The sequence below is a fragment of the Prunus mume genome, linkage group LG1, assembly GCF_029339155.1.
Source record: "Prunus mume cultivar Tortuosa linkage group LG1, ASM2933915v1, whole genome shotgun sequence".
Taxonomy (NCBI): Eukaryota; Viridiplantae; Streptophyta; class Magnoliopsida; order Rosales; family Rosaceae; genus Prunus; species Prunus mume.
The window spans coordinates 11730536-11755675 of NC_142698.1; the positions used below are offsets into that span (position 1 = coordinate 11730536).

At 36.0% G+C, this 25140-nt stretch overlaps 3 protein-coding genes across 3 annotated transcripts; 2 read left to right on the forward strand and 1 right to left on the reverse strand.

Annotated features, from left to right (window-relative positions):
• Positions 1–10469: 10469 nt before the first annotated feature.
• On the forward strand, positions 10470–14384 carry LOC103336946 (Ribonuclease III family protein). The gene is made up of 5 exons (XM_008240086.2): positions 10470–11492; positions 12449–12653; positions 13103–13303; positions 13653–13739; positions 13861–14384. Exons 1-5 carry the CDS (start codon positions 10648–10650, stop codon positions 14182–14184), a joined length of 1662 nt encoding a protein of 553 aa, XP_008238308.2. The 5' UTR covers positions 10470–10647; the 3' UTR covers positions 14185–14384.
• Positions 14385–15086: 702 nt separating this feature from the next.
• Positions 15087–19992, forward strand: LOC103336954 (casein kinase II subunit alpha-2). Its single transcript, XM_089046580.1, is given in 11 exon segments — positions 15087–15453; positions 15727–15856; positions 16071–16265; positions 17229–17241; positions 17244–17385; positions 17760–17850; positions 17986–18051; positions 18436–18527; positions 19151–19201; positions 19446–19518; positions 19733–19992. Coding segments are annotated over 11 exon segments (1191 nt in total). The 5' UTR covers positions 15087–15172; the 3' UTR covers positions 19790–19992.
• A 563-nt stretch (positions 19993–20555) lies between these two features.
• On the reverse strand, positions 20556–22005 carry LOC103336963 (uncharacterized protein At2g23090). The gene is made up of 3 exons (XM_008240096.2): positions 21835–22005; positions 21513–21553; positions 20556–20922 (listed from the first exon to the last, which is right to left on the reverse strand). The coding sequence occupies exons 1-3, from the start codon at positions 21908–21910 to the stop codon at positions 20803–20805; spliced, it is 237 nt and encodes a 78-aa protein (XP_008238318.1). The 5' UTR covers positions 21911–22005; the 3' UTR covers positions 20556–20802.
• Positions 22006–25140: the final 3135 nt, after the last annotated feature.

The following is a 25140-nucleotide window of genomic DNA, read 5'->3' on the forward strand; positions in this document are numbered from 1 at the left end:
TAACTATTCTATTTCCAAGAATAGGTCTTATAAAGACCTTCAAGGAACTATAGTTTTCAAATGTGAGACTAATTTCAACTCGAACATATTTGCAATGTCTTGCAAAAACCAACAAGTGATATCGAGAGCCTTTGCATACTCCAAAGAGCACTTGTTGGACTTAGGGTCAAGATACGTCTGCAATAATAGTGATAATGCTAACAATATCCAACAAGATAATGACATAATCAAGATGGTTGATTTCTAAGTTCTCTTACAAGTTTCCATTCTTTAAATCAAATAGAAGCTGAGTTTTGGCACGAACTAGAAATTTTCACATTTCATAAGCATAAATATGTATCTATGTATATACGACGTAACTAATACACAAACGTACACAAAATTAAACCATCTGAGCATGGTGCTTAACTGATTTTGTTGGTTGTGCCTGTGACCATGAGGCCTCATCAATTGATGATCACCCCATCTCTTCAATACACGTCTTCCATCCAGCTGCTTGTTACTTATATAGGTAAAAACAGGGCTAATGTGAGGCATGATCAATTAGAGCGGTTCCCAACGGAGGGTCGAGCCCAAGGTTGGGGGAATGATGTTCCAACGGACAGCCCAAGACTAAAGGGGTGGGTCCCACAAAGTTGGGCTGGCCGATTCAGCCCGACGTCGAGCCCGCTTTTGGACGCATGCGCGACGTCCATCGCATGGGTTTAATTTTTTTACTGTTGGCGAATGCAATGCACGCCAACGGTAAAAATTTCAATCAATTTGAGCGTCGACGCTGCGACGCCACTCAATGGGCGAAGCCACGTGTCACGCCCCAACGCCCGATCGCTTCTCCGAATCCAATCCAACGGCTAGCATTTTTTTGGCAATAAAATTATGAAAAAAAAAATCAAATTTTTTTAAATAAATACTACAAAATTATTATTATTATTTCTATAAATATCTATAAATACCCTTCACTTTCAACACCAATCCTCATACATTTTATTCTACTTCTACTATTATTCACTCTTTTTGGCCTACATTTTCCTCTCTTTCACCTTGTATTTTTATTGAAATATTTTTATGGCTTCTTTTATCGAAACCGGAGGGGCGTGGAGCACCATGGAAGATGTTTCCTTGTGTGAGGCTTGGCTCCAAATTTGTTATTGTCCCGTGTCAGGCAATGAGATGAAATTTTTTCATATGTGGAAAAAAATTCATGCCAAATTTTGTGGAAAAATTCAGTCGACTCGTACGGAAATGGCATTGTCTAGTAGGTGGAAAATTCTCAATAAAGAGTTGGAAAATGGAGAGATGTCTTGTCAAAAGCCATGCACAACTATAGAAGCGGGGAAAATCGTACTAACGAGGTAAGTATTTTGTAATTTTCGTTTTATTAAGTTTAATCTCCTAATATATATATTTTGTTAATGTTTATTGCATTTTCAATATTTTGTTAATATTTCTTGCATTTTCAATATTTTGTTAATATTTATTGCATTTTCAATATTTTGTTAATATTTCTTGCATTTTCAATATTTTGTTAATATTTCTTGCATTTCCATTGTTTCTTTACAAATTTATAAATAAACTCAATCCTAGACATGTATTTATAAAAAAACCTAAACACTATTTAAACATAGAAACACACCCAAAATCAACAATTGTATATTTTTTGGGTGTGTTTATCAATGGATTTTGAGTGTGTGTAATGATGAGTTTTGGGTGTGTTTATAAAGTATTTTGGGTGTTGAGTTTTTTTATAATTTCAGCCCCCATTTTGGGTGTTTTGGTGAAACTTCATTGTTTCTTAATATTTCTTGCATTTCCAATTTATTTGTAAGGTTAATTGTATTTCCATTATATTTTTTTTGTTACTTGCATATCCAATATATTTTAAATATTTCTTGCATTTCCATTTTTTTGTTAAATAGATTATTCAAGCACAGATGTGGTTCGGTGCAACCGGGGGTGGCAAAAACAGTTTCACCCATCATGAATGTTGGGAGGTGGTGAAATATTACAAACGCTTCATAATTATTCCCACGGATCCCGAGGTTATGTTAAACCAGACGCCACTCTGTAATTCAATGTCATCGGATTCACCTATCGATTCCCCTATGAGTCAAGACTCACCCATTGAAAAGGAGTTGAGGCCCATTGGCCGAAAGACTGCGAAGGCAAAGAAAGCGGCGGGTAATTCAAGCAATAATAATTCAAAGTTTTTGGAGGAAATTGCAAGGCAGAATGCCGTAAGAATTGAAATGGAGTAGAAACGCCAAGAGAACGAGATGACAATTCAAGTCAGTATGCATGAGAAAGGAAGTATTTGCACAAAAAATATATAGACAAGACGGATCGGGAAACCATTGCGATGGATACAAGCCATATGTCCCCTGAAACAAAACAATTTTGGAAGCTAGAACGAATGGATGTTATGAGAAGAAGACTTTTCTAGGATGATGGGCATAGCAACACGGATTGGTTAAATGATGAAAACCATTAAATTAGTTGGCATACCTTTTATGTATTTGTATTTTTCATGTTTTCTATTAAAGTTGTTGTAATTCTTAATGACTTGTATTGGATTTCTTTATTTAATAAACAAAGCATTCAATAAAATACTTTTTTATTCAACATATTCCATACATCAAACAAAACATAATTAAAATTAAAAAAACTACAAACAAGGCACAATAATAATAACAAACCACAACCAAACCATAATAAATAAAAAACAACACAACCAAACCATAAACTAAATAAAACATAACCAAAGCATCTATGCTCCATCATTTATCTTCATTGCCTTTCACCGCCTATAGATGCTCCATCAAGTCAACTTGATGCTTGTTATGAATATACGAAGATTGCATCTCTGTATATCGATCTATCATTCCGGGTCATGAAACTACCATCCCTCACAAACGGTCCGGCTCAAACGATTCTCCACTTGGGCTCATGAGCCTTTCATAAATTCGTGTCAAGGCCGTGTTCATTGGATTCGGTTCATAGACCTCTAAAGCATCATAATCGTACTCATCCTCCACAATCATATTATGAAGGATGATGCAAGTCATCATAATGCTTCTGAGGATCTCCTCATCAAACATACGGGCCGCATCTCGAATAATCAACCACCGAGCTTGGTGGATGCCAAAACACCTTTCGACATATTTCTTGTATTCTTTTTGATAGGTAGCAAATAATTTTTGCTTCTGAGATCGGGGATTCGAATGGATTTGACAAAAGTGGTCCACCTCGGGTAGATGTCGTCAGCTAGATAATACCCCGTCTGGTAGACTGTATTGTTGACTTGATAGGTAATATTGAGGTCTTGGCCTCTCAATACATCGTTGAAGACCGGGGATTGACCCAGCACGTTGAGGTCATTTTGGGATCCGGCAACTCCAAAGAAGGCATGCCAAACCCATGTGTTGAAGCCAGCAGCAGTTTCCAAGATGATACTTTTTTGGCATTTTCTATTTCCGTAATCACCTTGCAAGGCAGTTGGGCAATTCTTCCATTGCTAGTGCATGTAGTCGATGCTACCAATCACTCTTGGAAATCCTCGAGCTTCGGCTTTTTATAGAAGTCGTTAGAGGTCCCTAGGAGTAGGTCTACGCAGGTAGTCCCTAGTGTACAGAGTTTCAACTGCATCACAAAATCTTACCAAAGCCTCCAACGTAGTGGACTTCCCCATCCGGGCAATCTCATCCACCTGATCAACAGATGCTTCATACGCCAACATTCAGATAACACTGTAAGCTTTTGCTTCGGAAGAAGCCCAAAAGCCTCCAGCAAGCATCATACTTTTGAACAAAGTATGCATCATAATTGCAAATATCATGCATGACTTTATTGAACAAATGGAGTTGCATTCTAAATCGCCTTCAAAAATCAACATCAGAGTACAAAGAAGTTAGGATAAAATAATCTTCCAAAAGATTCTTACCCCGAGAATGCCTATGTTTGTCCACATTCCGGTGGCGGCCGACTTGTGAACCACGGTGACGACCTTGGTTCTCTTCATCTTGCAAAGCCACTGCTATGACAACTTGTTCATCGACTTGTCTCTGCAACTCATTGATTTCATCTGCTCTACGGTTTCTCTCATTTATTTCTCGCTCTTGCCTCTCCAAGCATCTCCTAAAATCTTCCATTGAGAATGAATGAAGTATGAATTCTAAACTCTGAGAAATGAAAATATAGAAAGATGTGGTGTGAGAAGTATGAGCTGAGCTTTGGTTTTATAGAAAATTTTGGCAAGATAGACATGTCACATGGCTTGATTTGATAGGATGAAAATCTTATCTGAAATTTGAACCCAAATTTGAATTTTGAAATTCATCCGAAATTTGAACCCAAAAATCTTATCCATAAAATTTATATCCGATTATGAATAGTCTTGACATGTAGGAACCCGAAAATCTTATCCGAAAATATTATCCAAATTAATTATTGAGGTAAAAAAATTTGTGAAAAAAACAAAAAAGTGAATAGTCATTGCCCTTAGCCATGGCAATGGGTGGAAACACAAAATACTATTTGCAAGGGCAACCATTATTCACGTGAATAGTGGCTGCCCTAGCTCCTCCCTTACCATGACTAAGGGCAAATGGATGGAGTTGCTCTTAGCAACCAATGGGTTGGTTGAACTTGGAAAACACTTTGGAATATCAGAAAATGCCTTTATTCCATATGGTAAACTTTTGTTTGCTTAACATATAAAAAAGAAAAAAGTTTTTATATTCAAGTAGTCTTTCATCATCATGATCTTGATTTACTTTGGAATTCCATCAAAAGCTCCTTTTACTGTTTTGAACTTTTATATTATATTTGAAGCCTTTTCTTTTTCTTTCATTTTTTTATATGCATAATGACATATTCATGACAAGGCTTACTTTAGATTTTGAAGTCCTTATGCAAAACTTAAACTGAGACCCCTCACATAATCCAACACAAAATTTGCCACTACAAAAGTAATGAGCACATCAATATTTCAGGAAAGTATGCCTACTCTAGCAGATCTAGTCACCAAGCCATTGAAAAAGAACATACTTGTCAAGATACATGGACTTCTAATTAGGAGTAAAGGAAGTCTAGCTTACTTAAGGGTTCTATTGAGAATAAACTAGACTTCTCTATGTTTAGTGGTCGGAACTAATCTAGGTTCATCTCTAATTATGTGGTAGTTGGAGTTAAATTAAGTGTATAAGCTATCTTATGATGGTCTCTTGTTGTTTCTCAATGTAGCCTTTAATGTTGTTTAGGTAGCAGTTAGTTTTCTAGCCTATTTAAATATGTTATTGCAAAGATATATGAGAAGGTTTTTCTTCAGTTTCCATCTACTTCTCATCATCTTTTCTTACTTTCATAATCAAGAAAACAAGTTTCTTTTCTTGAATTCATTAAGAGTTGACCTAATACCCACGTTATGGTTTGGTTATGGTAATAGTGTAGTGTTAGAGCATCTCCAACACTAGTAGTAAATAAAATTCTTTAAATTGAAGTTTGTTGACCCATGTGATAATTTGAAAAACCTTTGAGCATCTCCAAGAGTAGTAGCAAATAAAACTCTTCAAATTGAAGTTTGTTGACCTACGTGGCAATTTGAAAAGCCTTATTTGCTACTTGAATAATTTTTGCTCCAACAGACTTTTCAATTTAATTAATGCAATATTATGGAAAAGAATGAAAAATATGAAAACATGTGAAAAATGTCTATGTATTTATTATATGAAAAGAAAAAATGCATGTTTTTAACATTTTCAAGGTAGGTTTTGTTTTTCCAAAGTAAAATTAAATGTTTGAGAGTCAAAGTTAACTTACTAGTCCTGAAGAGAGAGAAAGAGGTTGCACCTTTGATTACTAATGGTTGAAGGGCCTGTTGGAGAGAGTTTTTCTGATGTGGCTTAGGGGTGGCACCTATCAGGCCCGTTTAGAAAAAACACGACTTCCGCAACCCGTTAAAATACATGTGTAACCCGTTGTCGTGTCAACACGCCAACCCGCGAAAAAATTATAGGAAATAGAGAAAACACACATATGGAGTTTCAACCTCCTCCATCCTCATTACTCTCCAACACCTTATCCACCATGCTAGATACAACTTTGTAATTATATACTATGCCTTTTGATATTTATAATGTTTCTTTTTCTTCTTTTGTTTTTCTTTTTTTTCCGTCTATCTTCTCCTCTCTCTTTTTAATTTATTTTCCTTCTTTCTTTTCTCCTCTCTTTTTTTACTTCTCTTTAGTTTTCTCTCCTCTCTTATTTTTTTCTTTCTTTTCCTTCTCTTTAGTTTTCTCTCCTCTCTTTTTTATTTTTATTTCTTTCCTTCTCTCTTCTCTCTCTCTCTCAATTTTTTTGTTTTCCTTCTCTTTCTCTCCTCTCTCTATTTTTTGTTTTCATTCTCTCTTCTCTCCTCTCTCTATCCTTTTTTTTCTTTCTTTTCCTTATATTTTCTCTCTCTCTCTTTTTTATTTAAATTTTTTCAGTTGTGACTTTTGTAACATGCATGTTATTATTTATCAACCTGCTAGAGACCTTTATTAAACATTCTTGACACGCTTTAATATCCCGACACATGAATTCCGAAATTGTTGAAGAGGCTGTTGGAGATGCTCTTATTATGGTTTGATCATGTTATGAGTTTGAGACCTAAACAAAGCAATTTGATAATTTATTACAACCTAGTCATTTTTTATTAACATAATGACAACAAGCCTTATTTTTTTAATCAACAATTAAGAATTGGTTTCTCCTACTCCTGCATAAAAAACTGAAGCACATGCTTCGATAAAAACGAGGGCGGCTATTTCCACCCACCTATCTTATTTTTCCACCCACCTTGTTTTCGCAATTTTAGAGACAAATTTACCCTTTTGTTAAATGACTTATAAGGACTTATGCCAAGAACGATCAGTGATTTCCTCAAGGAGGTTTCAATGATCGGTAATGTGTCAGAGAGGCTGTCCAAGCTTGACGATTTTGTTAAGCGATTGGAGGGAAGTGAGGAAGATCGATGCCTTCAAGTGCGAGCTTCCTCTTTGCATGTTTCTCTTGAATGATGGTTGGTTTTTGTTTTTCCATTTCAGTAAAACATTAAAACTTCGATTTTTAAGAACATATTTTTCTTTTTCTAACTTTTTTTTTTGGGGGCGCCGGAAGAGAAGAGGGGGTAGAGGAATCGATTTTGGAGATGGGGTTTTGGTTTTTTGATGGTTATGATTGATGGTATTCAGTAAATGATATTAGTTTGATTTGAGAATTGGGTTATTCCATGTTTGTTGGGTTTTTAGTTTTGAAGATATTGCTCAATGGGTTTTTGTTTTGTTATAACTCTTTTTTGGGTTTGCTTTCTTCATATTGATTGCAGCGATTCTAACTCTAAAGGAAGCTGCAAAATGCAATGTGCTGCACCAAATGTTCAAGAAGAATTGTGAAAAAAACAATGGAGGAAGAGGAACCAATAACAATAAGAAAGAAAAGACTATATAGATAAGAAGAATTGGATGAGCTTTGTCCAGCTTTGGAACACTGATAATTATCAACATCCCTCTAGTGATTTCCCATATGATCGAAATCAAGTTTCTGAAATTAATTCCAAGGTAAAGAAACAGAACATCAAAAAATTTGAACAAAACTAAACATAGCATTGAACTTTATCTTCTAACTGAGACAATAATGTCAGAAGAATGAAGCATAAAATGGATTAGCAAATGAGATCCCTTCCAGACAGGTAGAAATAGGACTGTAGGAAGAGAATTTATGTCATCCAAGACATACCATGCTTTCTCTATCACGGTGACGAGGAAGGAAGAAAAGGAGGAATTGCCAATTCATGGGCTAATGGATTCGGGTAAAGAAAATGTTCCATACTAATAGATTTGGGTTCATAACCATGGGTTCCAATGTAAGAGATCTTGTAGCACTTACCAATGAGGCCCTATCGATTAGTATTACACAGAAGAAATCAATTATAGACACTAACATAATTAGATCTGCTCTTCATAGACAAACTTGGGATTTGCGATCTCAAGTAAGATCGGTTCAGGATCATGGGATCCTTTTCTATTAGATAGGAAGGGTTGTTGCACAAAATGTACTTCTAAGTAATTGCTCCATAGATCCTATATCTATCTATATGAAGAAGAAATCATGTAACGAAGGATTCTTATTTGTACAAATGGTACTTCAAACTTGGAACGAGCATGAAGAAATTAACAATACTTCTTTATCTTTGAGTTGTTCTGCTGGATCGATGCTCTTAAGACCTTTGGTCTTTACCCGACCCGATGAAAAAATGGGATCACTTTTTATGGACTCATTGAGAATGATTCTGATCTAGTTCATGGCCTATTAGAAGTAGAAGGCGCCCGATGGGATCCTCACGAATGAAAAAGACTGCATCTTTGGTAATGATCGAGTGACATTGCTTCTTCGACCGAACCAAGGAATCCCTTAGATATGATGCAAAATGGATCTTGTTCTATCGTTGATCGAGATTTCTCTATGAACAATATGAATCGAGTTTGAAGAAGGGGAAGAGTCCTCGACCAACGAATAGAGGAGGATTTATTCAATCACATAGTTTGGGCTCCTAGAATATGGCGCCCTTGGGGCTTTCTATTTGATTGTATCGAATGGCCCAATGAATTGGGATTTCCCTATTAGGTCAGGTCATTTTGGGGCAAGAGGATCATTTATGATGAAGAGGATGAGCTTCAAGAGAATGATTCGGAGTTCTTGCAGAGTGAAACCATGCAATACCATACACGAGATAAATCTTCCAAATAACAAGGCTTTTTCGAATAAGCCAATTCATTTGGGACCCTACGGATCCACTCTTTTTCCTATTCAAAGATCAGCCTTTTATCTCTGTGTTTTCACATCCAGAATTCTTTGCAAATGAAGAGATGTCAAATGGGCTTCTTACTTCCCAAACAGATCTTCCTACATCTATATATAAACGCTGGTTTATCAAGAATACATAAGAAAGGTACTTGAATTGTTGATTCATATCGCCAGAGATGGCTTAGAACCAATAGTTCATTATCTAATAGATTTTCCGTTCTAATACTCCATCTAAGAGTTATCAGTATTTATCAAAGTTGTTCCTATCTAACGGAACATTATTGGATCAAATGACAAAGACATTGTTGAGAAAAAGATGGCTTTTCCCGGATGAAATGAAAATTGTATTCATGTAACAAGAGAAAGGTTTCACATTCCTTAGCCAGAAAGATATGTGGCCATGAAGTAGGGATTAAGTGGAACAGAATTGATTGGGTAGTAGAGTCGTGGAAACACCTGCTTTCTTCCATATTTTGGACCTTAGCTCCATGGAACAATATACTAACTATTGATGAAATATGGAAGAATTGAAATCTTATATCAATATATTATGTATGGATGGTATGAACTGCCTAAACAAGAATTCTTGAACAGTGAACAACCAGAGTTATTATTCACTACATCAAAAAATTTCATTAATGAAAGATGTAAATCCATTGGACAATAAAAAAAATGCATGTCAGATGAAATGGTTGTTGCTATTTGCTACAATAATGACTCATTGATTTAACTGAATAACTAAATGAAATAGATTGGCATTTCTCTTCGTCTCAGGTTGACGAATCTTCTCAATTGAAAGATCCCCTATATGGATAATACACATTTCAGTTGATCGACTAATTCTAATCGTTTTGTTCCGAAGCAAAGATATCCACGGGCACGACCAAGAAGTACTAGATTCTCTTTCGGATAGGCTCTTGAAAGGAGAAGGAAGGCTGGAATGCCAACGGACGTCTATTATTGAATTCACCAAACCTGATAGTACAGTACCCATTTTGGGAACGTCCAATGCCAAAGTAACTGAATGGGTAAGTCGCCAATTCCTAAAACGGACTATGTAATGTACTTTATCTGATGGATTACGGGTGGGCATTTTACCAGAGGTTTCTATTGTATCAATCTATCATTGTGTGATTCCTGTTGAAGCATATACTCGGGGGGTGGGTGCAGGGCATTTTAGGAATATTGGTGAGTGGAAAAATAGGAATGTATTTTTTCAAATTTATATGATAGATGAGGAAATAGGACAGAATGGTGGAAATAGTAACACTCTAAAAAACCGAGAATACTTAGTATAAGGCTTTTAATCAAGAGAACAAGTTTCTGTTCTGGAATTCACTAAGAACTGACCTAGTACACATCATGGTTCGGTTACTCTACTAGAGTTAAATGGTTTGATCATGCTATTAGTTTGTGACCTGAACCAAACCAATTTAAACTGTAATGCTACCTTGATTCAACGGAAAGGCTATAATGAGGCCTAAACCAAATCACAACGGACCGCTCCTACCCTAATTACCGGTCATAACGTAGCACTGCTGCCCATTATCATCGAACTTGGTACAGACGACACTGAAAACAGCTATACGACACTTTTTCACTAGCCAAAATGTCTTCACCATCAACAAAAATATCTAACGACGAGCAATAGCAAACAGAAGTTCACACTCGCGCCACGCCTTCTCCACCTTATCCGACTTCCAATTTCCCAAAACCCTGCAAAAACCGCACAGAAACCCTCCATCAATGGCGGACCAAATTAATTATCAAACGCACACACCCCATTTCTAATAACCCAACCTCTTAATGCACATCACCTCCTCAGCTTTCATACAAAAAACCCACATCACCATGGACCTTTCTTCTTCCTTCATACAAGTCTCAAACCCCTCCACTTACAACAACTACTCTTTCTCATCCTCATTTTCACAATTCCCAACTCAAATTCGACTTAAAACCCCCAAATTCTCATTCCCAAACTCGCGTAATTTCCATGTTCTTGCTGTTGCCGTAGACCCACAACAAGAGCTCCCCAAAAACAGCCCCCAAAGGCTCCTCAAAGAGCTCTCAGAGCGCAAACGAGCCACTTCTCCGAAGAAGAAGGTACCTCCGAAGAGGTTCATACTCAGGCCACCGTTGGATGACAAGAGACTAGCACAGAGGTTTCTCAATAGCCCACAATTATCGCTAAAGTCTTTTCCTTTACTCAGTTCTTGCTTGCCCTCTTCGCGGCTTAACAATGCTGATAAGGCTTGGATAGAAGAGTACATGCTTGAGGCCAAGCAAGCCCTTGGGTACCCACTTGAGCCTTCTGATAGGTTCGGGGACGATAACCCAGCAAAGCAATTTGATACTTTGTTGTATATGGCTTTTCAGCATCCCTCGTGTGAGAGGACCAATGCGCGGCATGTGCGGTCTGCACATTCGAGGCTGTGGTTTTTGGGGCAGTATGTCCTTGAATTGGGTTTGGCTGAGTTTTTTCTGCAGAGGTATCCGAGGGAGGCTCCTGGTCCAATGAGAGAGAGAGTGTTTGGGTTGATAGGGAAGAGGAACTTGCCCAGGTGGATTAAAGCAGCTAGCTTGCAGAACCTGGTATTTCCTTTTGATGATATGGATAGGTTGCAGAGGAAGGACCGAGAGCCGCCTGTGAAGTAAGTTCAATGGTCTTTTTTCTTTTCTTATTTCAATTATCTTTCCTTAGTTCCTCTCCAAAAATGTTTTATTGCATTGCCTTGGATCCTTGAGAATATAACTTGTATTGAAGTGTAGAACTTTAGTTAGATGTCAAAACAATGTAAAGGAGATAATTGCAATCTTACCATGGAAATGGGAGTTTATATCACTAGATATTGCCATCAGGTCTTTTTAACTATTCATCTGTTTCTTGTGACTTGGAGTGCATGCATATGATAAGAATTCTTCTTGTCTTGATGTCTGATGCATTTGCGGGGATTAGGTTTTACTGATCACCATCTATGTTGGTGATTGATCATGTAGCATTTATAATCTTATATCTTGAAAATTCTTGCCAAAGAAATAGAATGGAGATGTAAGGTTTGGGGCTGGCTTATTTGGTTACAAATTTCTCTTTGCTTTTGACATTCCTCTATTATCAAAGTTATATAGCCAAAGAAATAGAATGGAGATGTAAGGTTTGGGGCTGGCTTATTTGGTTACAAATTTCTCTTTGCTTTTGACATTCCTCTAATCAAAGTTATTAGCTAATACAGAAAAAAAATCATTATTTGGGTTAAGAATGGAACTTGAAGACATGATAACTGTTTGGCCCTTTCCTAGCCTCAATTTAGGGTGTATTCTAAATCCTTGTTACCTAATTCCAACATACTAGCTGATTTTTCATGACAAATAAAGCTGTAAGTTCTTATAAATAATTTATATCATAATTTATTAGCATAAATTTTCTCTTGCTGCTCAATTAACTTTTGGATGTCACCTTCCATAAAAAGATCATAGTTTCTTTGGCAATACATAACAGATTTTTTTTTTAAAAAAAAAAATTCATGCAATTGAATGTGGTTCTTTTGCAGCTTGAAATTTCAGAGTTGCTAATCATTTGGGCTTCAAAAAATTTGTGTCTTTTGGGCAGGTCTGTATTCTGGGCGTTGTTTGGAGCTATATATTTGTGTTTTGGGATGCCCGAAGTATATCGTGTTCTTTTTGAAGTATTTGGAATGGACCCAGAAGCTGAGGATTGTCAGCCAAAATTACGGAGACAACTTGAAGATGTTGATTATGTTTCCGTTGAATTTGAAGGCAAAAAACTCAGCTGGCAAGATGTTGCAGGATACAAGGCAAGCTCTATAATGTTTTCTTTTCTGTTCAATTTTATTGTTGTTTATCCATAAAAACAAAACATATAAACACTCCAAACCATCTGGGATTTTCAGGTGGTCAGATATTTTGCGTGCACCTTGTAAAACCATGAGAGTACTTAATATAAGACTAGATGATTAAAGGCTTATCACAAGGCACTTGTTTTAACCTGACTGTTGAGGTTTGTTTATGATCATATGTTCAAGTCATTGTTGATCTTCTAGTCTTGGACATGCGTTGCAGCAATTTTAGATTAATTGAAGTGCAGTGACTTTTCAAATAAATTATTCATGTCATGTGTATTAGAGTGACTATTTAAGTTGCCCGTACTTCAATTTGGTTCCCATGTGTTAAGTAAATAGTTATGTTTATTTGTCTTTTCAATGCTGGAAGGTTCCTGCAAATAATATGTTTTCCCACTCTACAGCCCCCAGAAGATGCTCTTTTTGCACATCCAAGGCTCTTCAGGGCTTGTGTTCCACCAGGTATGCATCGGTTCAGAGGAAATATATGGGATTATGAGAGCAGACCTCAAGTCATGCGGGCATTGGGATATCCCTTGGCAATGACTGACAGAATTCCAGACATTACTGCAGCAAGGAATATTGAACTTGGACTTGGGCTACAGGTGTTTCATTTGCTGCCCTTCATCTCTAAATGTGCATTTTCCAGTAGAGTTTAATCTTATCTCTTTAACCTTTATATCATATTATCATATTGTATGGTCAAGCATGGACCTTGAAGCATTTGTTCTTCACTAGGCAACATGTTCTGTTATGTATCGCCCGATATCTAGCTAGCATTTGCTTTTGTTTGCACTCAAAGTTCACTAGGTTACAACAGTGCGGATCAGCCTGTTCCCAAATGTTTAGAACCACCAAAAGAAAAATTTTGTGGATAAATTATGTTTGTTAATGATTACAATCTGTTCAGGCCCTGCATCTTGATGTATTGTTTGATTTCTTATTTACATACAGCTTTCTTTCTTGCATCCATCGAAGCATAAATTTGAGCATCCTCGATTTTGTTACGAGCGGTTAGAATATGTTGGCCAAAAGATCCAGGTAACAATTTACAGTGCATCAATGCAATTTCATTTGTCAATTGTGTAGGAGACCCGATATTTCTCTTTCCCCACGTATATTAGTTGACAGTTCTGTGGTTTTGTGTTTATATCTTGTTTAGGACCTTGTGATGGCTGAAAGGTTGCTGATGAAACATTTAGATGCTCCTGGAAAGTGGTTAGCGGAGAGACATCGCCGTGTTCTTATGAACAAATTCTGCGGGAGGTATTTGAGGGAGAAGCGTCTCCATCAGTTTATCATCTATTCCGACCAGGTTCAGGATGCATATGAGCACAACCGAAGATTAAGGAATCCAGCCACAACTGCTGTTCAACAAGCCATTCATGGCCTCTCATACACCATATATGGGAAACCAGATGTAAGGCGCCTCATGTTTGAAGTTTTTGATTTTGAGCAAACCCAACCTAAAGCTGTCACTGTGTGAAGATGAACTATTCAATATTCCAATCCCAACACAAGCCACAAAGCATTCTTTTTAGTTTCCTCGATCTTTTTTTCCCCCTAGTTTCTCAGTTCTAAGGAGGAAATACTTGCATGGAACAGTATGTGATTGTGCTATCTAACAACACTAATGTAATATAAATATGTAATAGTTTAAATTAAAGTATTTTTTAATTACGTTCACTTTGAGTATGTGATTAGAGCACATTATTGCAACTGGAGCACAATGTGAACTTCCAACCTGTGTTTTTTTGTTCTTTTCCAACCCACCAAGCTTTGATCCTGCATGAAAAACAATAAAATACAAGAAGGAAAATGTTTTGGAATACTTTTTGGTTTCCGTTTCCTACTCCAAAAATGCTATAAATTTTTATTCCGAACTTGTTTTTTAGAAGGCTTATCATATGAAAGAGAATTTAAAAACCGAGGGATGCGGTGAAAATTTCTACATCAAAAAAGTAGTGTCACTTTTTCTTTTTTGTCTTTTTTTGTCTGAAAAAAAGTAGTGTTTAGGTACAAGGATTGTGGAGAACAAAAAATTACAGAAGAATTGAAGACATTTTCTGTCATGGCGATAGCTGATAGGGTAATGAGTTGGAATTATAATACAGTAGTGCAATGACAGTACACTGGTAGGGTAATGGGTTGGAATTAAGATATAGTAATGAGATGCGACGGTAGGGTAATGAATTCGAATTATGATAGATGAAGCGTTGGATTTCTTTCAACCTAATAAATTAGGGAAAAATCATTAAGAATGGCCACTCACCGGTCGCCACGTAATCATATACTCAGCTCAGACCCAAAATATTATGTTGCAACAACTACAGGCAAGCAAAACTCCCCGCCAGCGATATTTAATCGGGAAAGGGCAAAGTACCAACGAACCCAAAACGCAGGTTTTTTGTTGGGCGTCGTTTGACGTTAATGGTGTCGTCGTCGCGGTAACTACATAATACAGGCTACAGCACATGATATATGCGCACAATCCAGCAATACCTCTTCGCTTCCTGCTAGTGTGCACCCTTGTTGCGTTGCGTGCGCCTGTAGCGCACCCTCCTATCGTGCGCACCCCCTCCCCCTGCCCTCCTCACGAGATACAGTTTCCTCCTACCGCCAAAGCCACTCATCAGATCTCGGCTTCTGATAATCTCGGAGGAGCAGCCATGTCCAAAGCTCGTGTCTACGTTGACGTCAATGTCATCCGCCCTAAAGAGTACTGGGACTACGAGTCCCTCACCGTTCAATGGGGGTAACCATTTTTACCTTCTTCTTCTTCTTCTTCTCTCAATTCAATTTGTTGATTTTCTCAAAATTTTAATCCAATTTAGGACCTTTCATTCCAAAGCTGTTGATTTTGATTTTGAGTTTAAGCTTGCAGTAGAGTAAGCTGTTGATTTTGTAAATTAGGGCTTTTTGGTATATCTACTGTGCTCTCTGGTAATGATGGGTACCCTGTGACCCTCTTTTTGTAGTTTTTATTTAAAAAGATTACAACTTTTATTATGGGTTTTCTTTTCTTCAGTGATCAAGATGATTATGAAGTTGTACGGAAAGTAGGAAGGGGAAAATACAGCGAGGTCTTCGAAGGCATAAATGTCAATACGAATGAGCGCTGCATAATCAAGATCCTCAAGCCTGTTAAGAAGAAGAAGGTAAAGTATTTGCTTTCTAGGAAATTAGGGTTTTGGGTTCTGGTGTTTTGTTTGATTTAGATGCCAATGATCCCATTCTGCACTTTTTAGTATGTGTTCTGTCATAACTGCATTAGCGACACGGTATTATAATGACGCTTACTATGTCATGTGTGTGGATCATTTGTTGTAACATTTAGAACAGAATTTGATCTTTCTAGTGGTCTTTGTGCAGATTAAGAGAGAGATAAAGATTCTCCAGAACCTTTGTGGGGGACCGAATGTCGTCAAGCTTCTTGACATTGTCCGAGATCAGCACTCAAAAACTCCAAGCTTGATATTTGAGTTTGTGAACAGTACTGATTTCAAAGTTTTGTACCCCACACTGACTGATTATGACATACGCTACTACATATATGAGCTTCTCAAGGTAACTATCGTAACTTGTTTCTGCTTATTTCCTTCTTCCCCTGCTCAACTTGCGGAACCATGAATAGTTATGAATCATTTCTGGTAAAAAAAATTTGTTTTCTGGTGATACTGCAATGCTACAGTTTGTTAAATGAGAGAGCCCATGGTTTTCCAGAGAGAGATTGTTCTAACTGTACAAGAAATTGTTTCAAGTATGTTATTTTCTTGCGTACCTTCATGAATTGCCATTGCTTTCTCTAAGGAAGGAGGGATTTGATTTAGTAGCCATTTGGGAGGACTGGTTTCAAATTTAGGAATTTAGTTCATAGAAGGAACATATGGATTTCAAATGACTCATTGTATGTACATGTAGTTATCTCAAATACATTCTGTGCACGAGCCGAGTGACGTAGGTGCACAAGAATACTTTGCTAGTTTTTCTGTTGTCTTTTTAATGTTAAAAAATATAAACTAACCTTATTTTCAAATCCACATGTTTTTTTTCTTTGAAATCATCTAATTCAAATGGGCCTTAGATTGCTCTCTAGTTGCACTGTTCCAAGGTACTGGGGATTTTGAAATTTCAGTCCAAATGAAGGTTTGCATTAGACTCGTTTGGAAATAGCAAATATCAGCTGAGATCTTGTGTTATCAGAAGCTAAAAACTTTTGCCAACTACTTTGATATGCTTTTGGTCCATTGTGCTGCATACATTTCTTTTAATGGTGGTATATTTCCTCGTGGGAAGGGGTTCACACCCCCCCTTCAATAATATGCAGTTCAATGTGCAACCAACCTTAATTATTTGGGAAAAAGCACTGCTATCAACTTTTCAATGTGTTGTGTATGATAGGAATGTTGGATCAACATCCTTTTCTGGATCTAGTTTGCTTAATAAGTACTTGTGGAATTTAAGCTCCAAACTAACCATCTTAGTAATGTGTAAGCACCTTTTCATGTGTTAATTATCTTCGCATTGCAGGCATTAGATTACTGCATTCACAAGGAATAATGCATAGAGATGTCAAGCCTCACAATGTTATGATAGACCATGAATTGCGAAAACTTCGCTTGATAGACTGGGGACTTGCTGAATTTTACCATCCTGGAAAGGAATATAATGTCCGTGTAGCTTCAAGGTAATATTTTACAACAATGTAGAATCATTACCTATTCTGGGTCCTATATAGACCATGCATGTACATTGAAATGTGAATTGCTTGAGCCTTTAGGTGATGTTAGTATTGATCAGGTATTTTTAGGTGGCTAGGAATAAATATTTTAATTTGGTTCTTTTCTTGCATATACTGTATTGGCACTACATATTCAACGCTATTTTCATCTGCAAAACAAAGCGTAATCAATTGCTAAAATAGGTACCTTATTTGGAAGGCTAGAGTAGAGAGTCTCTTTAATGATTTTAGCATTGTGACGGTTCCTTTGAGTTTTCTTGCATCATTAGACTGTAAATTCATCTTTGTGGAATGATTGAAATTTCTTTCCTTCTTTTTAGATACTTTAAAGGTCCTGAACTTCTAGTCGATTTGCAAGATTACGACTATTCTCTGGACATGTGGAGCCTGGGTTGTATGTTTGCTGGAATGGTGAGAATTACAGTTACTGGATTTTGGTTTAAATGGTTTCTGGTGTTAGTTACTTCAATTCCCAATTTTAATGTGTTTCTGTTTAGAAAAGCATATAATCAGGTGTTTTTTTCTCATTATGCTTGTTTGGTGTAGATATTTCGCAAGGAACCTTTCTTTTATGGCCATGACAACCATGACCAGCTGGTCAAAATTGCCAAGGTAATCCTAGTCCTTTTTTGGTTGACATGACGTAATCAGTATGCATATTATAGCCACTGATAGAAATTCCTGCAGGAGGGAAACAACAAATTAGTGGTTACTGTTTATATTACAACTACTCCTGTATGAATGTTTGGATTCTATATATCTTTGGAGAAACTCAAGGATGTCTGTTTGTACTACTATCCCTCACTTAGGTGATAGTGTTGTATCATCTAGGGCAGTTTCACATCAACCCCCATCCACATGAACCCATGCACACACACACACCTATAAATATGGACTAATGAATCCTTATGTACATAATGTATGGTCTAACCAATATCGTTTGATGTAATATGTATATATTTTTAATGAGTTGTAGTAATTTATATGCATTTCCAGGTACTTGGGACTGATGAGTTGAATGCATATCTGAACAAGTACCATTTAGAGCTTGATCCTCAACTTGATGCACTTGTGGGGAGGTATTTTCAGCATAAATCTCTTCTTCTAAGTGATGCCAATTCTCTGTAATCTTGTAAAAGGTCAATTTTGTTATAATATGAATTCTTTGTGGAAATATCTTAGCATGCGAATGCAAAGGTTCCATCTTCCGCTAGGAACTGCTGCAGTTTAACTTATCAAACAAAGTAAAAAGGTGCTGCAGTTTATAAATGTGAATGAAATCTTGAAAGTAATAAGTAAGAAGCACGGATACGCTGGAGGCGCGTATTATCCGTACGCTCTACGTGTATACGTGCGGATATTGATGTGCTGACAAAAAGATTACACTGTACTGCAGGCACAGCAGGAAGCGGTGCCTACTCATCAATTTCTTCTTCTTCATCCTTCATTGGTCGAAGTTTATTAAGCTGGTCATCCTTTTGACAAAAGGATTTTGTTTGTTTTTTTTTTGGGTCAATCTCACAGTTTCACCCACACCCCACGTCTGGTCTTAGTTTTGACTCTTATTAAAAGTAATAAAATATTATAACCAGAGTGTAAATAATAATATTATCTTTTTACGTTTCTTGGTCGTATCCCCGTGTCGTGTCGTAGCCCGTAAAGGTAATAAGTAATGTGGAATTAGTATCTGTGTACGTGTTGTTGGCCCCAGGAAGCCCTGGTCGAAGTTTATTAATGCAGATAATCAGCATCTAGTCTCTCCAAGGTAAAATTCATTTATTGGCCTCCAAAAAATCTGAAAGTGCAATTTCCTCCTTATATTTTTATGAGGGAGGAGTGCATGATCACTTTTTTGGAGTTCCAATAAGAGCTCCCATCATGGAAATGTGTACATAAAAAGTTCTTTAGTTTATTCACATTGTTTCATCAAAACTTCCTTTATGTATTTTCCAAATTAAAACTCCTACAATTGCCAACTTGCCATTAATTTTTAAGGTATTTGACATGCAGGCCATCGATTTTCTGGATAAACTTCTTCGGTATGATCATCAAGACAGGCTAACTGCAAAAGAGGCAATGGTAATTCTCCATTAGTTAGAGTCAAACTGAACAAGGGTTCTTGTGACACCTAATTCTTTCCTCCTTTTCTTTTCCTTTTACCGACATTAATTTAATCACTAAGTTTCATTTTATGTGAGCACTGTTCTATGCATTTACATGTTTGCTGTTGATAACTTCCACCATTCTATTTTGGGGATGAGAAAACCTTACTGTCAAGCTGGCACTTCTGCAGGGCCATCCATATTTCTCCCAAGTGAGGGCAGCAGAAAGCAGCAGGATGCGGACGTAAGAGCTTTGATAATATAATGCCCCATATGTAGACTAGAATTTGTGCTATATGGGAGTGTTTTATTCACTTGAAAACTCTGGCTGCCTTTGGCAATTGTTGTAAGTTTAATATTGTTGAATGGGATTTTATAGTAACGGTTGTCAAGTTGATGACTTTGTTGGATAGAAGATTAATTATTTTAAAGCATGATTTCCGTGAATAAATTCTTTATTGCCACCTCGCTCTGGCAAGATTGTTTTTATATTTTTGCTTAATGCTGTAAATCCGATCAATGAAAGCCTCATCTGCTGAGCAAATGGTTTTTGGCTATGACATTGACACACATCATTCAACTATTTTCAACAGTATTTAGATCCTGGACAACAGGGGGCTCCTTTATTTTCTGGTGTGTTGTCGCTCTTTATATACTCCTTGCTCTGTTGAATAGACTTTGGCAATGCAAGTCTCGGCAAAGTTATCAGCCCCAACCAACGGAACGGAGTTACGTTCATCCTCGAATATCCTTACACAACACAATTGAGACTTAAACTCGGGCGAAAAAGATTTATAATACTGAAGAATGAGGAATTATTACACATTTAACGTGCCTATTAGCACTTGAGCAACTCAGAAATTTTGAATGCAATTGCTGTCAAAGGCTTGGCACAAAGCTCGGAGCCACAAAGCTAAGTAAACATCAATCCCACATTTTGAAGTTTGGCAATTGACCGGAGTAGGCAGTTGGATATGCCAACAAGCATAAAGCACATGCTAACAAGAATTGATGTAAAGTCTTACAAGGAGCAACAGCACCAACATTCATGATCATTTAAGACCAAGATTCAGTTCAACAAGGAGATACATGTCTTTCTCTCGCTCTCTCCCTCACTCACATTAACACACACAAACACTTCACAACCAGTATTAAATAGCTATCAATCCGGAAGAACTGTTGGTAAATTCATTCCAGAAAGCTTAATATAGAGGGCCATAACGTTCACAGTTTGTCCCTACAACTTCTTCTCGCATTTTGTTCATTTCTTGAGATGAGGGAAACAAGCGTACACATCAGACTTGGGATGCTTTGCTTCAGCATGTTCCCTGCACTTCACCTCTGATGTGGTGCACATAAATGCTTGCATACACACCTTGCACTGCAGTCAACATTTGCAATACCATTACTCAATAATCAATCATAGTACACAGATGAAAGAGAACACATTAGCTCCCTGGGAAACAATTAGATTTCACTATATTGATCAGCCCACAACTAATTGAAATGTACTTTAACTATCCTAGCCCCAAAGCTCATACAAATCACTCACTTAGCACAAAATAAAGACCGATAAGTGAAAACAAAGAGGCTTCATCACTAGCTACAAATTGTAGATATATACAACAAGATGCTCTTGAATTATGCAGTCATCTTAACCAATGAATTATAAATTATAATCACTATCACCTCAAGTTTGCAACAAAGGAGCTGAATTTATCAGAAAGTCCCACAAAAAGAACAAGCAGCATTGGCAGGCACAAACTGAACATTCCTTGATAACCCACCCTCATTCAAATTCCATTTATACTAATAAGCAGAAAAGGATTTATTACAAACCCATCAAGACTAAAATCGAGACAGACTTAAACAAATAGTTCTTGAATTAACTAGGAAACATAGTCATGAACAACTAGTTAAGTAATTTTCCTCAGAAACTAAAAAGGAGTTAGAAACACCCCAAGGAATTACCTGGATGGACATGGCTTTCTCGTTTGTTTTAAGCTGGCTTCCTGTGTAAATCAAAAAATTAACCAAATTGTAAAAGACCAACAACTAGATCTAACCATAATCCCCAAAAGGAGTTGCCAAGAAAAATAAAAATTTCTGGCTTTTAAACATAAAAAAAATTTCTTTATTTTCCCACAATGGATATTTGTCTGCCAATATAATCCTCGAAAGAAGCTTCCAATCAATTAAAATCCAATTTTAAATACAAAAGTTCAAAAATAATTCTTTATTTTATGCAACTGGAGAATTAATGTCTGTGACAACAACAAAGACGAAATTTTACCCTTGCCGGCGGCTTTCTGCTTCTCCAAGTTCTTCTCACGTGCCATCTTGGCCTTTTGACCGTTGCCTCCTCCCATGTCTGGTAATCGAAGAAGGATGAAGACCTGAAAACCCTAATTTCGCAATTGAGCTCTGTGCCTGTTAGGCAAAAAGGGGAGCAATAATTTGGTGCGAATAAGTCAATTTATAGGTGGGGAGAAATTTATTGAAGTCCATAGCTTCAGAAAGTTCAAGATGACTTCTGTGACGGCAGGTGACTCTATTTTTTTCCACACGAACGGCACGGAGGATCTGGGCCCAATTTGGCTACAAGCCACAAAACCCTTCATCATTGCCCATTCGGTGTGGACTATTGTGTTTTTCTCTTGGGGGGCACCCAAGAGGTGTCTCAAAACACCCAAATTCAAGTTTTTGGCCCAGGAATTTCTCATCCTGTTTTAATTTTCAAATAATCAACAATGATAAAAATAATAATTGTCAATGTGATCTTGCCCAGTGAAACAAGACCTTAATTTGCAGACAATGAGTGATTTTGGATACAACAAAATCACTTTTGGGAGGAAGCACACCCCACGTGCTTCTTCATATAATCACTTTTTAGTACCCATTTGACATTGCTTAAATAGGGTGATAAGTGATTTTTAAAAAAATTTAGGAAGCCCAACCCGTTTGGTAAACTATGAGAAAATCACTTATTATAAAAAATTGATGTGAGAGAAAGCTATGAGGGAAAACAATTAATGAGGTGCTTTCATTTTCTGATTATGTAGAATCAGTTTCGAATATGCGCTGGGTTTAATAAATATGAGAGGTGTTTTTCCTTAAAATTACTTAAAAGTGATTATTTAGAAAAGTAATTCTCCATAAAAACGATTATTCACCTCTTTAGAATCACTTCCAAACAAACCCAATCTTCACCTAACATTATTCTTTTAAATATATATATATATATATGGATATATTTAAGTTAATTAGGTTAACAATGTTGTGACAAATCCCAAAGCTTTGGTCAAATCTTATACCAAACAGAGTTTTGAGCTTATCCAATCAATTGACGTGGTGGTGAGAAGGATTAGTACCATTCTTATAAATTGGATATCCACCAATAAGTTCCATTCTGTCAATACCGTCCACAAATTCACATATACATGATTGGTTTCATAGAGAAAGAATGAATGTTTTATTTTTTGTTTTAAATTCCATGAACAGGATCTGTCATTTTGCATATATGATCAGGAAGAAAAAACAATTTTCCTATAAAATTTGGGATATGATTTCCCCACTTCCCTTTTCTCCACTTACACTCCGTTTTGCTTTTGAATACTTTTTAATCAATTTTGTTCTTTCTCTTTCCTATTCTACCTTTACCTTACATATTCAATTAAGATTTTAAAAAAGTTTAAAAGAGTTTAAAAGTTTGGGCGTATTTAATTCAAATTTTAAAAGAGTTTGTAAAATTTTGGGTGTATTCTATTCAGATTTCAATTGACATTAAAAAAACTACATCGAAATCTAGGTGTATTCAATTTTGACTTTTTAAAAGTCAAACAAAATTTAAGTGTATTCAAAAAGCAATTTATTTTGAAGAAATTAATGAGTTGCCCGATTTCATTAGAAATTAAAGTGGTAAGTATAAATACAAAAGGTCATGACAAATCTTATGTCAACCCTAGAAACTTTGAACGTGCTCTACGCTTTCCAGTCCTTGAATGTGTGTGCTTGTCAAGTGGAGGTAAAAAATCTCCTCTCTTTTTCTATGTTTTCATACATGTATGATCTTTCATTGTGTGTTTGAATATTTGTTGTTGTTGTACATCACCATATATCAATGAACAGTAGCATATATATCGATGTACATCATAATATGAACAATTGCTGCTTGAATAGTAGTTGTTGTTGCCATCATCATATATAGAGATGAACATCAACTTATTTGTTGCTATAAATATTTGCTGTTGTACATCAAACAAGTTTTATTTTTCTACGCCTTTTTTTGTTGTTGCTGTTGTTATTATTTTTTTATTCTATTTTAGTTGCTGTTATTTTTTTTTTTGTTTATGTACCTCATATCATATATATGATAGCCTTCTTCATTGATCTATTGAAGAAGACAATGAGCCTTCAACATTGTCATCATTACCAGAAAATGAGGGAACTAATTATGACCAAGTTCTTCAAACCCAAGAAAAACAATGCGAGAATGCTAACCAATGGAGGGTTGGGATATCTTCAAATATGTGGAGAGATGCTATGAATGACGGGAGTCAAAGATGAGCAATGAAGAAGATACTTATTCGTTTTTATGCATTTAGAATTATAGTTTACTTATCATTTTTTTTTTTGTCAAGAAATTACTTTTATGTTTTTACTTTTGTGTATTTTTCATAAACATGCTAACATATATCTTTATTTGGTTGCACATTTGAACAAAATAGATGCCCTTTTTTTATTTTCTTTGGATGTATATGGTTTGGACGTTTTTTACAAAAAAATTTGTAAAATATTTTTGTAAAGGTACTTTTTCTTTTGAAAATCTAGAAAAACAATAGACAGCTGAAAAAAAAAACATTTTAGAACTCTAATCAACTCTTTTAAAATATATGATAAAACTCTAACAAACACCATTAAAATCAATCTACGAATTCAATCAAACTCTATGTGGAGTTTATAGAAATCAATTGAAATATATTGAACTCTATAAACTTTACAACTCCATTTAACTCTTTTAAAATCTTAATTGAATTCACTCCCCTAATTTCATTTTTACTTCACTTTTATATTAGTTCTTTTTCTTTGTACTTAATTTTTCAACTTGCACTCCATTTTCAGTATTTTTTTTCCTTTAATCGGATAAGAAATTAAGTTTTATTTTCCTTTAATACTGAAAATGGTATAAGTTGAAAAATTAAGTATAAAGAAAAAGAAATAATATAAAAGGTGAAATAAAAAAGAAATTAATGTAGGGTAAGGATAAAATAGGAAAGAGAAAGAATAAAATTGATTAAAAAATATTAAAAAGCAAAAGAGAGTGTAAGTGGAGAAAAGAGGAGTGGTCAACTCCCTAAAATTTAGCTTGTTTCATAAACTGTTATGGTGCGTTTGGATGAGGGAAATAAACTTGGGATTTTGACAAAACTTAGAATTTCTAAATTGACATGAACCAATTCTTGTGTTTGGATTAAAAAAAACATAGAAATTCAGAAATTCCACGTGGGAAAAAACTTGGAATTTGGATATCATAAATCCCAACTTTAAATTCTATCTAAAAGTCGTCATTTCTAAAATTTCAAGAAAGATTGAGTTTTTA